This window comes from Drosophila melanogaster, chromosome X (genome assembly GCF_000001215.4).
Source record: "Drosophila melanogaster chromosome X".
Taxonomy (NCBI): Eukaryota; Metazoa; Arthropoda; class Insecta; order Diptera; family Drosophilidae; genus Drosophila; species Drosophila melanogaster.
In genome coordinates this window covers 9,107,016-9,121,091 of record NC_004354.4, presented here as the reverse complement: position 1 = coordinate 9,121,091, position 14,076 = coordinate 9,107,016, and the positions used below count along the sequence as shown (strand labels likewise).

General features: G+C 44.6%; 2 protein-coding genes and 1 long non-coding RNA gene across 11 annotated transcripts; 1 reads left to right on the top strand and 2 right to left on the bottom strand.

Annotated features, from left to right (window-relative positions):
• Positions 1 to 173: 173 nt before the first annotated feature.
• lncRNA:CR45539 (long non-coding RNA:CR45539) lies at positions 174 to 375 on the top strand. Its single transcript, NR_123841.2, has one exon. It is a non-coding gene; the product is annotated as a long non-coding RNA:CR45539 (long non-coding RNA).
• A 2,972-nt stretch (positions 376 to 3,347) lies between these two features.
• AP-1gamma (Adaptor Protein complex 1, gamma subunit) lies at positions 3,348 to 12,401 on the bottom strand. 9 transcript variants are annotated; one of them, NM_001258661.2, is made up of 16 exons: positions 11,105 to 11,542; positions 10,087 to 10,270; positions 9,949 to 10,010; positions 9,564 to 9,705; positions 9,306 to 9,494; positions 9,000 to 9,238; positions 8,853 to 8,929; positions 8,325 to 8,342; positions 7,193 to 7,449; positions 6,522 to 7,117; positions 6,320 to 6,458; positions 5,966 to 6,254; positions 5,381 to 5,896; positions 5,184 to 5,327; positions 5,014 to 5,121; positions 3,348 to 4,946 (listed from the first exon to the last, which is right to left on the bottom strand). In NM_001258661.2, exons 2-16 carry the CDS (start codon positions 10,101 to 10,103, stop codon positions 4,830 to 4,832), a joined length of 2,910 nt encoding a protein of 969 aa, NP_001245590.1. In that variant the 5' UTR covers positions 10,104 to 10,270; positions 11,105 to 11,542; the 3' UTR covers positions 3,348 to 4,829. The 9 variants fall into 9 exon arrangements, with proteins under 9 accessions (NP_001245590.1, NP_001259371.1, NP_001245589.1 ...); NM_176717.4 differs by having other exon boundaries at positions 3,353 to 4,946; positions 11,336 to 11,542; NM_001272442.1 differs by lacking the exon at positions 8,325 to 8,342 and having other exon boundaries at positions 3,351 to 4,946; positions 10,087 to 10,474; positions 11,398 to 11,542.
• A 336-nt stretch (positions 12,402 to 12,737) lies between these two features.
• Positions 12,738 to 14,023, bottom strand: Arfrp1 (ADP-ribosylation factor related protein 1). Its single transcript, NM_132298.5, has 3 exons — positions 13,855 to 14,023; positions 13,535 to 13,787; positions 12,738 to 13,416 (listed from the first exon to the last, which is right to left on the bottom strand). The coding sequence occupies exons 1-3, from the start codon at positions 13,945 to 13,947 to the stop codon at positions 13,160 to 13,162; spliced, it is 603 nt and encodes a 200-aa protein (NP_572526.1). The 5' UTR covers positions 13,948 to 14,023; the 3' UTR covers positions 12,738 to 13,159.
• Between the last annotated feature and the right edge of the window lie 53 nt (positions 14,024 to 14,076).

The following is a 14,076-nucleotide window of genomic DNA, read 5'->3' as shown; positions in this document are numbered from 1 at the left end:
TTTCTTTGTGTTTTCCTAAAAAATCGTCAGCTTAATAAACGCTAAACTTAGATATCGATGACAAATTTAAATTACATTTTCCACCATAAACTGATAAAAGGACTCTCCCCTTTTCTTAATCCGATTTTAATCAAGGACCTGCTGCTATTATCTTGACCGTAGCTGTACACATATAGAGGACCTACAAACATATTGTATTACAACACGATGGAGATGAAAAAAAAGAAGTATAAACAACAAAAATTATTAATTCTAAGTAGACAAAAGATAGAAGTGGACAAAGATAAAGGAGAAGGAGGAGCAGATGAAGCGCAAAGCAAACCAAATAAAATTAGACTACGACTAAAAGGCAAACGAGAAGAGAACAGAAGAGATAACTTGGCTTTTTGGGTGGCTGGGTGGTAGGGTGGCGAAGGGGCGAACGGCGGGAAAAGTAGGAGGGGGTGGGTGGAAAAGCGAGCATGTGTTTGTGCCATAAAAGGTTTCTCATTACAATTTTGTTGTTGTTCCCGCTGTTGTTTTTCCTTTTCTGTTTTGTGTCTTTTCGTTTTCTTTTTTTTTTTTATTTTGGCCAAGGGTCGTCGCATCGTTGCACAAAATTACTTTTTTCCTTTCCTCCAAAAAGTGCCAGCGGGCAAAGGGCGGAGGGGCGGGGATGATTTTTCCGGGGTCGGGGTGGTGGGCCAAGGGAATAAAGCAACTACAACAGCATCGACACTGTGAGGAAAATGCGGGGTTTTGATTTAGAAATCTTTTGAAAATATCTATAAAGGTTGTGAGTATTTGAAACCAAGTGAACAATTATTTGCACTTGAGCTTTAATTTATCTACGATTAAAAGATAATGTTAAGGCTTATTTATTTTCATTTCGTTTTGTAACTGATACCGTCAATTTATTCCGGGTAATTGCAAATTATTTTACCAATCAATGGAGTAATTGGTAGGGAAACTTTGACAGTGAGTTAAAGTGTGCGCGAAATGTGCTCATTATATTATCATTGCTGGCAAAACTTGTCATGAAAGGAAATTCAAAACTTTGCCTTCCGCTGGTAATTTACCTTTTCTCTTAATTGGCATCAGATTCGCCGCCCTTTTGGCCCCAATTGTTTTTTTTTTTCAGTGCAGCGAGAGCCGAAGGGCGATTGCTGTTCAAGGCAGTTCGCCGAGTAGAAGGGCAATTGTAGTTACCCGGGGGAGGGTGGGGAATCAAGGGGGGTTCGAAGTGGGCGCCAAGGCGGCCAAGGCTGTGCCGGAAAATTGATAAATTTCTGTGGCAAATTTCCACAAATATCAAAAGATTAGAGCAACTTTTCAATTAAGAAATGGAAACTAATCTCAATCATTGCAGAGACAGGCGGCACTGGAGCTACTTCACTGGCCCCACAAATTGCCCCTTTTTTTTTGAGGGCATCCAGTGGGTGTACAGTTCTACTTTGCTAATCCGTACTAACAATGGAACTTGGAAGTTATTCTTTTTCGCTGTGGGAAATGTAACTAGCCGATAAAGTGTTCCCTCTTTTGCAAAATAACAAGTACTTATCTAACTCGTTATTGCATCTAACTGGTAAAAACCGTACTATGAAATGGTTAACAATACATAAAATCTATTACCTATTGCCAGCTTAAAACACTTAATGTTTCGAAACATTGGAGGAGTATCAAGAAAACAATAAAAATAACTATCTATAAAACATACCACTTACAAATCCTTGGAGTACTTCCTGCGAGGCTTTACTGTACCCGACGTCGGCAGAGGCGAAAGCGGAGCGGCTGCAGCTGATACTAATACTGATGGAGCTGCTGAATCAGTTTGATTTTGATACGGAGATATGCTCTCACACCCACACACTCACACTCACACACACTATTGGACGCACACAGATGCTGGCTCGTGCTGTTTATAGCCAGAGCACACCCACGTGGAAGTGAAAAGTGGGAGTAGTGGGTGGGGCTGATGGGGCGAGGGGGAGGTGGCGAAGCAGAAGGGGGATATGGGAAGGAGAGCGAAACGGACAGGTTGCATGCAACACGTTCGAGTTGGCTGCAAGGGATAACGGTATCCAGATATCCCTATATCCCATTTTCCTGCCAATGCGTCGGCGCCTCGTCCCCCAACTCCGCCAGCCACGCCCCCCCACTCAACACGCCCCTTTTGGCGTGGCACAATTCGCGGGTTCCGCTGCTCACATTTAACCTTACCAAAGGTTACAATGCCTCGCAGGAGCGCAGAGAGGAGAGCGCGACAGTGGAAGAAAGGAGCGCCCAAAAGGAGTGCTGCCAAAATCGGCGAACGAGAGAGAGAGAGAGAGCAAAAAGGAGTGGGAGGGAAAAAGGAATAAGGGGAGCGGCAACAACAAAAAGAAATACAACAACGGGTGACAGCTGCATCAGAGATGCCAAAAACAAAAAAACGAATCAGTGGCCAAGGAGCTAGAAAGGCAAGGACGTGCACTGAAAAAAATGCAGTATATGCATGCATAATATTTTCATTGGTAAGCTATTTGCATTTCATATGTAACCGTAATAATCTTTGAACACACTGCTCCTGTTGGGATAGAACTCCCTGCAGGCTTGCTGATCCACTATGTCCACCGCTGAACTAAGCTGGCCTTTGGGATTTGGCCTTGCTGCGGTGCATTTTGGTTCTTGGCCAGCCGGAAAAGAAGGCGGCGGATTCGACACTATCCGCCAGTGGATTCGAATTAATTGATTACTATCACAAAGAAATATGCAAAATCTACAGCTAAATACTCCATTTGAGGAATAAAAGTTAGACTGCCACCACTGAGAGGTAGGCACATCCAGGATGAGAGTGGAAGGAAACAGCGGACACCAGCTGACAGCCGTGAGACGTCTTGATGCCGAGCATTATCATCGTTGATTTCCATTGTTCGTCGACACTTGTCTGCGGAGATTCGTCGAGGATTAGGATTACGACGATTGCCGGATGACGCAGAGTTTAGGTAACATAACGCCTGTCACTTTTCTGATTTGATTCAGTCAGTCACGTGTATTGATACATTTTGCGCAATGGGATTTGTGAGCATTTCGTTGTCTACTTTCGAGGGCAGGAGTGGTTATCTCTGTGGGAAAACTCCATTGTTTTATCCCAATTAGATTGTGGGAGTCTAATTGGCGTGTGCCTTCTAGCAACTACTCATTTAAAAGTTAAAAAAATAGATTTTAAAACTATTCAGAAGTGTTTTAACTCATCAACATTCTGGCACAATGTACTATGATTAGTATGCATGCATTCTTGCTGAATACATAACCTCAAAAATTGATGTAAAATCCATATTTAAGGATCATCAGATTCCTTTATCGATGAGAAGTGGAGACTTTAGCATGGTGTAGTCCTTCGATAAAACGAAATCGTTTGTTTATTTCGGCTCAAAAGGTTTGTGGAATATAAGTAGATATAAAAGGAAATGATAATAATACAAAAATAATAATATATTGTACAATATGTTAATGTTATTATTTTCTTATCTCTCTCCCTCTCTTTCCTTCTCATACAGCTGCGCAATTCATTTATAATCGTAATAATAATAATAATAATAATAGTTAATGGATTTTCTTTGCTTCTCGATGCCCCCCATCATCATCATCGTCATTTCCATATCCATCGTCTCATCATCATCATCATCTCATCTCATCTCGGCGACGGCAACTAATCAGTTAATATATAGTTCTAAGCTGCGTCCTCCTTAGTTACAATTATATTTATCATAGATATTATCTAGTTTTCCACAGTGCTAGCTGATTTGTGTTTTTTCATCGATTTCATTTCATTTTTATTTCATAGACTTTCTCTGGTTGCTGCTGATTTTCCGCTTTAAGTACGTGCGCACAGGAAATAACAATACATCATTTAATATATATATATATATCCGCGTGGTGGTCGTGTTTTTGTGTGTTTTCGGTGTCTTTGTATATGTATTTATATATATATATATATATTTATATTATGAACGTTGTAAGTAAAAAGGAATATCAGGGGCTGGCCCACAGAAGCCGGGAACCGATCAAAGAGTCTCAGGACGGGACAAAAAAACAATTAAACAAACAAACACACGTACTCATTACATATAGAAATAACAAATAAACTGATCGAAATGGCATCAAACAAAATCGTTCAACTCGCTCTCCATTTCGATGCTATTAAAATGCTAAGCTTTTTAAATGCTTCTGCTACATAATTTCACAATCGGTTTTAATACATATCTTAAATTTTCCTTTCCTTTCCTTTCTTTGCCTTTGTTATTTGCCATATAATATGGGGAATAGTGGGGTTGACTTTTATTGTCTTAACTTAAAACTGAAAGTTGTCTTTTACACACAAGAGTTTACACACCATTTAAACTGAGAGAATTATTAATAATAAAACAAGGCGAACGTTAAGATTGATTTGACAAGTAGTATGTTTATATATATATATATGTATAGATATAAATTAGTGAAAATATATAAGTTAACTGCTTTTGGGCGGGTCGCAACCACCCCACCGCCCTCATTTTTTCTCAGCTACCCAGCTCCCACTGGAGACTAACCCGGCTAAAAAAAAAAAAAACAAACAGTCTGAGTCTGAACAACGCTGTGCGCCGATTTGGAAAATGCTCTGATCTAGATGCGATTGCGTGGGTGTCTCTGTGTTTCACCGTGTGTGTGTGTGTGTGTGTGATAACTTATTTTACAATAAATGTGTGACAACCACAGTGTGTGTGTGTGTGTTTCCTTAGTGTTGCTGCTGTTCTTGTTGCTGCTGCTCCGTGTATTGAATTATTTCCGATATTAGGCTAATCTGGTTTCGCTTTAATACAATCGCAGTTCTACTCTGCGGCCGCCGGCGCCGGCTGCTGCTCGGGGAATCCACTGACCTCCGTCTGTTCCACCTGCTGCTGGCCATCGAGCACGTACTGTATGCGCAAACGCATCCGCAGTGTCGCCTGAAAATTATGCGACAATTTGCAATTGATTGAAGTAGAAGATATCACTAGAATAATCACTACTCACATTCGACGTGGCCACCACGCGCATCTCCTGCGTTATAACTCCGCCGGGCGGCAGCACGGAACCAGATGGCGTCAGCATCTGCAGCTGGAAACTCCTTTGCACAGCCGCCTGAAATCCATTCAAAAGTGTCAATCGATTGATATACACATAGATATTGCAAGCCTTTTTACCTGCAGCAAGTACTGATCCAGGGTATTGTCTGAGTTATTCGTGGTCGTCATATAGATGCGCATGCAGTCGCTGCCCCTGACCGAAACCAGTTGCACGAGTAACCCATCCTTGTCCAGCGCCGTCAGCCTGGGACCCTGTGGAGGCTGCAAAAATAGTGATTAACAAATGATTAGCGAATGGAAATGGGTACACCAACCACTACTACATTGTTGGAGGCAGCCGTGGGATTCAGATCGGCCAGCAGACTGCCGGCATGGCCATCGATAAGGTTGCCAACGGGAGCTGATGCCGCCAGAGACGGTGATGCAGCCGGCGGGGCACCCAGGCCACCCAGCATGCTGGCCAAATCGTTGCCGTTTGTGGGTATGCTGGCAGAGCTGTCCAGACCAGATCCAAAGCCGCCCAAGTCCAGGCCACCGAGCATGTTATTCATGTTTGCCGCACTGCTCTGGTTATTATCGCCCACCAGAGCCACAATGCCACCGCCTCCTCCTCCGCCCGCTGGCGCACCCGTCGTCGTGGACGAGGGCGCCGATAGATCCAGATCGAGCAGATCCAACAGATCCTGGTTATTGGAAACGGGCGCCACCACATCGTTGGCATTGCGCGAGTTCTTTTTATGCACGGCATTCGAGAGATCCGTGGCTGCCACCAAATCACCAGCTCCTCCCGCAGAGAGATCCGTGCTGCCCAGCAGATCTAGCAAAATGTTCTGTAAGAGATGGGGGAGGGGGGGAGTGTCTATGAAAATCAGTTCGATAGGATGCATAACGCAACATACCGTATTGTCACCAAGGGTGTTCATATTGCTTTCGATAAGTGAGTGTCCGCCACCGCCGCCTCCTTCCACGCCATTTTCGATGACATCGGGACTGTTGTCGTCGAAGGAGCCACCGCCGCTCTCGCCATTCTGCGAGCTAATCCTGCTGATCTGCATGGCCGGCATCTTTTCCAGCAGCGGTGGACGCAGATGCTTGTAATGGCCAAAGAGCTGTGTGAACTCCACGCCTCGCTGCTGCAGATCCACATTCAGATGGCTACCAAAAGACGTGATCAGTGCCTGAATTTCCCTGTGATGAAAAGAGATTGCATCAGTTGGCCTATCATCGTGGATGTGGAAAGTGATGGTACTTACTCCACGCACTGTTGCAAACGTGTGCTTAGCTTGGCTAGGGAGACCAGAGCATATTGCTTGCTTGTGGTCGAGACTTGAGCAGAGGTTAAAAACTTATAATACACAGCGATCAGATCACTCTCAGTGGGCCGTTCAAACTCTATAATTTGGACACGATGATTAACAATTGGATTGAGGCAAGGAGATTAGCGAGATAACATACCATCCTCGTTGGCGCCGTACATAAAGAGATCGCCGTACTCGCCTATGGCCCAGACGGCAACCTGCAGCAGCGGCTGCTTGTCCTCGCAATGATTGGCCACCTGCAGCGACTCCCAGAAACGGTTCGTGATGTACGTCTGCTCCGGGACGGGACTGCTGGACACCAGCTGGATGGTGGAGGAGACGACGTCGTCGCGCACATAGTTTCCCGCTGCAATCAGCACGCTCAGCTGCGTATCCAGATGCCAGCGCGTTGTCGGGGAGTAACGCTCGGCGGCCAGTATCATGCCCGAGCTGCACTGCGCCTTGAACTCGGCGTCCGCCTTCTCGAGGAAGAGCAGCAGCTCCTTGGTCATTGTACGTATGTTTTGTGCATTGATCAGCGCAAACGATAGCTCCATCGCCCGCCGACGGATCGAGACGTCCGGATCCTTGAGGCACTCCAGAATGGTGGTGCGATGCCGCTGCACCGCCGACGTGTCCGCATGCACCGTTCGCAGCAGCGTGTTCAGTGCCACATACCGTATGTTCTTGTCCGAGTTGAGCAGGAATCGTCCCAGTATATTGACGGCCAGGACGCGCAGTCCACCCTCCGAGCTGTCGGCAAAATAAATTCACTCAGTTCGCAAAAAAAAAAAAAAGCCCGAAATGAAAAAGAATCAAGCCACTCACCGTATGTCCATGATGGAGAGCACGGTCTCGTAGAGGATGGTATTGCCCACATTCTTGCTCGTCTCCGTGTTGGTGGCCACCTGGGCCAGTATATCGTTCATCGCCTCCGAGGCGTCCGGATCGTTGTGGCCCAGTATGCGCAGCAGTCGCAGTATCTTCACCTGCAGGAACGGATCGCTCACGCCGCTGACATCGTGCTCCGGCGAATAGCCGCCCAGGATCAGATTCTTCAGGATGCGCACCAAGTTCGGCACAATCTGGTGGGATCATTCAAACAAAGCCATTACACAATGCAGAATGCTAAAAGCCTCTAATTTAATGCGGGAAATACGGAAAAGTTTGTGACAGTGAGCGTATAATAAAGGGTGTGCAAATTTTGTTCAGTGTGCGTTGTTTCGTGTGAAGGACAAAGAACTTTAAGAACTGCAAGTGTGCAAATGAAACGAGAAAGTTCTAAGGCCCGGCTCAAAACAAAAAACTCTTGAGACATGGCCATCTACGGAAAAAAAAACCCTTTATGTACAGGTCATGTGTGTGTGTGTGTGTGTGTGTGTGGAGGGAATCCTAGCAAAAAATTTAGTGTAGATCGAAAACTCTTGGCCAAAAGTGAATTTCCGCCGGCCATGATTATGCATATGTCTGTGCAAGCGAAATGGTTGTATGGATCACAGGATTTATAGAAAAAGCAGGATATTATATACGATCAGATGCAGCTGATCAAAGCAAGGCATATATACGCATATGTATATGATACATTCATATTCAAATTGAATGGTCTTTAAAGCAAACGCTTTTCAAATGACATTTTGTAATGTCTAAGATAACCGAACAAGCTGCGACCGATAAGATAAATTATTACTATCAGCATCTTGTTATCAGAAATAGTTTATAGTTATAGTTATCATAAGCTAGATAACCAAGCTTTTTAAATTATTTTTGATTATATTTTAAATGTTAGTACTAGTACTAGTACTAGATATCGCTGGCTTAGACATATACATAGGCAACACAGCAAGAAACTCTTACAAAATTAGACATTGTTTTTTTTTACGTAATTATACATAGTGTAGGGTATTAGGTAAATATAGAAGGCGTTACAGGTATATTTTCTAGTTAGGCGCAACAATCATACCTCTCGATTTCCGCTATCCTGGCAAGCAAATTACAACAAATTTCATTTTGTGTTTTGCGCGGTATTCGAATTCGATCAAAAACAAACAAGCGTTAAAAAATCGTAAGTATACAGGTCGATCGAAACGATAAGGAGTGTGGGTGGGGTGTGTTTCAAAAATCGGCAAAGTAAACGAAAAGATACGTTTTTTAATTTTAAGGTTTTATATATACATATAATATATAAACGGGCAAAATGGGTGATAGCGGGATAAAAATATGATTGATAATTATGGTATATCGACTACGGCTAAAATGGCAAATGGCAAATGGGCGCGATAATTGTACACAAAAATTGCTTTGGTTTGGAACCCGCTTTTTGGGGGCGTTTGCCTTTTTTTTCTTTCTTTCATTTTATCGAGCGCCACATTAATGAGGAGTATTAAAACCAGATGCAGCTGGAGCAGCAGCAGTGGCAGTTGATGAAGTAGAAGGCCACTGATTCCGAGGACATGACTCCGCCGCCGCCGCCGGCACCATGTCAACTTACCTTCTTGAAATGCATCAGCGTGTCCGAACTGTTCTCGCACATCTCCGTGATCAGCGTAACGCCAGTGATCAAAATTCCTGTAGCAGATAATATTACGAATTAGTTTGATCATCGTCGATAAACTCATTTTACTGTAGGTATGCTTACCATGATTCTTCTCGCTGAGCAGGGAACGCGTGGCCGGCAAGAAGATCTCCATTAGCTCGGGCACACGGCGAATGACGCGAAAGGCGCACAGCGTCGCCTTCTTGCGAATGTACGTGTTCGGGGACTTCATCAGACGCTCCACCTCGCTGGCCAGATCTCGGGCCATCTCCGGTGAGGCGATCGCACCCAGAGTGCATAGGGCTAGGCCCACGACGAACTGCGTCGAGCTGTTCAAGTCGCTGCAATTGAGATTGTGTTATAAGTTAGTGCATTAAGTGCAAAATTAGACCGCCCACTAAAGCTTACTTCTTCAAGCAGTTGGTGATAAGCAGGTGGACATCCTGCCGCTCATCCAGCAGCAGCATGGCGCCCAGGTAGCCGATCCGCTTGTCTGTGAACCGCGTGCTGGCCGTCAGCTTAAGGCACTCCAGTTGGCCAAAGTGAGCCGGATAGCCGAGCATGTGTATGTACAGCAGCTTGGCAATGTTGCGACAGCTGTGGGCGAATATATATATATATATAGTATATACATATGTATATTGCAACCGGGTGTAGATGACTCACCGCCAGACGGAGTCCTCCTCGCGGAACGTGCTCCGTATGTAGGCGCACTCTTTGTTGACCACCGCCCGCTCCTCGGCGGCGGTTCTGGCGGCGCGAATCTGTCGGATGAGGTCGCGCAGGCGTGTGGGCGTAGGCATTCTGACTGTGGGCGAGAAGTGGATGTGAATATGTTAATTAATCGGGTTTTTGTCTGTCTGGCCGCTGATCTTTCTCTCTTAACCCCTGCCTGTATCCTTCGTTTCAGGTCATTAATAGAACTATAACTATATATCTGAATGAATAAGGAGTGCAGCGTACTTGTAGCCACCTTTTGGGTGATCACAAGCACACGATCATCTTCTTATTGGAGCAATCTACCAAGTGGTGTTCACTGTCTTGGACTTACCTCTCTCCACCGCCTCTGTGAATGCTTGCCGTATGGTGGCCATATTGAAGGCTGGATTAAATCTGCCGGAGGAAGAGGTTAAATGGGTTTATATGGGCATAATTCTAGGGATGTTTGCACTGCTGTTTAGGATCCTACCCATGCTCGGAGTTCATTGTGGCGACGAGAAACGTTGAATCACTTGTGTGGCAGCCTTTTTTTTGCTCCTTCTTTTACTGGTTCGTATTTTTATTTATATTTTTGTTATTATTATTATATTCTATTACGTCTGGTTTTGTTAACTATTTGCCGGCTTATGTGCTCTTCTGTTTTCTTTTTGTTGCTGTTGCGGCGGGGCAACAACACAAATTAGCGAAACGAAATAACGGTTTTTCCTCTGCAGATCTTCCGCGCACACACACCTGCACTCCCACACAAACGCACACACACGCGCGCACACACACACACAGGGAATAACAGCCGGCCGCTATTTTGTTGCACTTGCTCTCCTACTCTCTATCCTTCTCTCGCTTGCTCTCTTTCCAAGCTAATGGAATTGGAAAAAATAAGCTGAATAGTTTAAATAAAAGCAGGTACAATTACCGCTGACATAAAGTAGATCGCTGTTGTTATGAAACTGACATCTCAGATGCGTGCATGGGTGTGGGTGTGTGTGAGTTGGCTCAAACAAATACGTTTGATCTCTCTTTCTGGCCAAGGCAACAACAAATTACTGTGCTTTATTCACTTTAGTTTGGAGCGCAATGCAAATTGATTAAATGATTAATGCACACACACGCACACACATTAATAGAGACATTCATACGCGCGCAAAGGGTTTCCAATTGGAAAAGGAGAAGCAGTAAGCCCGAAAAATCCAACTTGTTTACTGATGTCCACTTAATATTTTATTAAGTGAACTGGGCAAAAAACGAAAACAGCTGCCAGCGATAGCATAACTGACATACATACATACATATCGATTGCATTAAAAAGTCATGAAATAACGTCACTCCTATATACCCTATAGTATATATTTAACACGTAGGGTTTTTTTCTTGCGAGCTTTCCTCGTTTGTTTTCAATGTGATTTTTCGCCTGCTAATTTATGCGATTCGCTGGAAGGCCTACACACACTTGCTCACGCACACACACACATATATACACTCATGCATGCCTTTTGGGCCAACAAGAAAAGGGCAGGAAAATCTATGGCACACTTTTCAACGGGCATTTCCGTTTTAACAAATTGGATGCATTCGCGCACTTGGCGGCGTTACGTTTTTTTTGTTAATGAATAATCAGGAAACACGTTAGCTTTTTTCAACTATAAAATTTAACAACGCGACAAAAACTAAAAAAAAAATTTCAACACACACGGCCCGTCGTCGCAAGTACACGCACACACCTTCGCTTTTAACTGGAATGATTCTGCAATTGAATAAATGCCTATTCTAGCACTGCATTTACGCTTTAGCACATGTTCGCTGGGCCAACTTGGCGCTGGTTAATCGCTATTTTAAACGCCACAAAATCAACGTAACAAGTAAAAAAAAATGTTTCGTCGAGAATATGTTGATGATGAGCGCAACAGTGGTAGTGGGTGCGAGCGAGAGCGCGATATTTACAAGCAGTGTGCGCAAAAGGCATTAACGCCTCGCGCTGATAGGCGTTAGCGCATTTGATGGCACAGTGGGTAGGTATTCAATGATTTATCAACCAAACAAATAGTTATACGGAAAATATCAAGACTGAGGCATAAATCATTACAAATTAATTGTGTTTATCTGAGAGATAAGTAACAGTTTGAGTTTAATATTCGTTCAGTTAATTTGATTGCCTTATCAAAGTAAAAGATGCACTTAATTATATTTCCATGGCATTGCATTCGAACCGCAACAACTCACATGGAATGCCAGTAGAGAAGGGGCAGTTTTACCAAAATAAAAGAGATAATAGGGGGACAATAAATTGCATTTACACAGGGTGATTCAACGATTTTCTTTTGCCACACCACAGCACAAATAAAAAAAAAATACCGCTATGCAGAGCGGTCAATGGACGGTCACACTGCGATAACGTCATTTTTGAAAAACACTTTCAAAAGTCTCATTTTCTAAAGATCGACTGGCGAATCTTTAAGGGTATGAACGAGCACCGGGCGGGATTTCATCTCACCTGCGATTGTTCTCCGGCGGCAGAACGCTCCAGTCCTGCTCGTAATACGGATACATGGTGGCTTCTCACTGGAGCACGGAACTAAACCGAATGGAATGGGAGCGGGAGCGCGTTCGGGTATGGGAATGGCAGCGATAAGCGGCGAGTGCTTCACATAGGCCTTATCTAATGTACACTAATAATTAACAGGTAACGCTCTTCTTTTCTCTAGCTCTGGCTCGAGGTCTAGCTATCTAGCCCTTGCTGGCGGCCGATCATTTCCAGTCCGAGCGGTGGAAACTCCTGCGGAAGACTGACGATTCCAGTGCCACTCACCAGGTGTTGTTTTTAGTTCATTTTCATTTTCCTCCGCCTTTGCTTTTTGGTGGCACACACAGCACTTATCTATCGGACTGATAATGGTAATAATAATGCTCCCCCCGCCGTGAGAACACCACAATCCCGTCTGTTTGCTGGTTGTTTCTTTCCGCGGTTCGGTGTCGTTCGGTTCGGATAAGCGGAGCCCCATTGACAACCGCCATATCGAGGTGTACTACGAGTGCAGTGCTGTTAGATAAAGAAGCGACTCTCCCGATTTTGGTGGACCTCGAATCGCCCACACACTTTGTGGCTAACGATTAACCATAACAGCTGCGAATGGATTCAGTTTTATTACATTTTTGGCATCCAAATACCCATGTATCTGGGTTATTAACAGAACAAAGTACTTCTTCAAATACATCTTCAAGTACTTCTGAATTTATAGTTCTTGCACTTAATTGGCTAATAAGCATTGCGTTCTTTGTTATTCTAACAATAGTATTTGTAATTCGTTGTCCTATGCAGAAGTCTCACAGCTTTCTAACATTGTTTTCCTCATTTTCTCAGCAGTAGTTAACCGAAAAGAAAGGTCTTTGCAAATAATGACAACGCATCTTTACAATTGGTATCTCGCAATCTCGTCTGGCTAATTACAAATAAGCGTTATCCTAAGCCCCTAACTTACAAAAGTACATGTCTAATTAAAGCCAGTGGAGGGCCGACTACCAGGCCCAGATGTCTTCTGCTTGATCTTCTAATCGTTTTCCCGCGGCGGCCGCACCACCGCATGTCGTTTGATGGCCTCCACCAGCCACTTAATGCCCTCGTCCACGCCCTCGCCGTGCAGCGCGGATACGGGAATGGTGAGGCAATCTCGCCGCCCGATTAAAGCACCCGCCTGCTGGAAAACTGGCTTGATCTCCCGCACGCCCATCACATCCGGCAGATCCTGTTTGTTGGCCAGGATTAGCAAAGGCACTCCGGACAGCAGTTCGTTCTTGATCATCTTGTCTGTGGGGAAAGAGAATAACACATTTTAGGTGAACCTTTTTCCTTTTACCAGAGATCATCAGAATAGATCAAAACGAGTTTTGTTCAAGGGATTAGTTCGAAGACTGTTTTCGCTTACCAAATATCGCTTTGGACTCTTCCATGCGCTCCCTGTCGTTGGAATCAATCACGTAGATGACGCCATGCGACTCCTGGTAGTACTTATCCCAGAGAGATTGCAGCTCCTGCTGGCCACCAAGATCCCAGAAGTTGAGGCGTACGCCCTGCACGTCGATGGTGCCGATGTTGAGGCCCACCGTCGTCGTGATCTTGCTCGGATTGAGGCCCTTATAGTTACGCGTAAACGTGGTCTTGGCGGCCTCCAGGTAAGTCTACGTGGGCACAGGTGTTAGTTTCCGATTGGACATGAGGCTTTCATTGGATGATTCAGCTGCCTACCGTTTTGCCAGCATTGTCCAGGCCCAGGATTACCACGCAGTAGTCGTCCTTCTGAGTCATGTATTTGTAGAAGCCGTGCATCAATGTGTACATTGTATTGTGTTTTTGGCCAACAAAAACAAAAACTTAAATTGTTGACTGAACTGCTAGCGATGGCACTGCCAGCGGCTAGGGCGATGCGATAGTATCGATCGGGCAAGTGTCACTTATATCTATCTAATT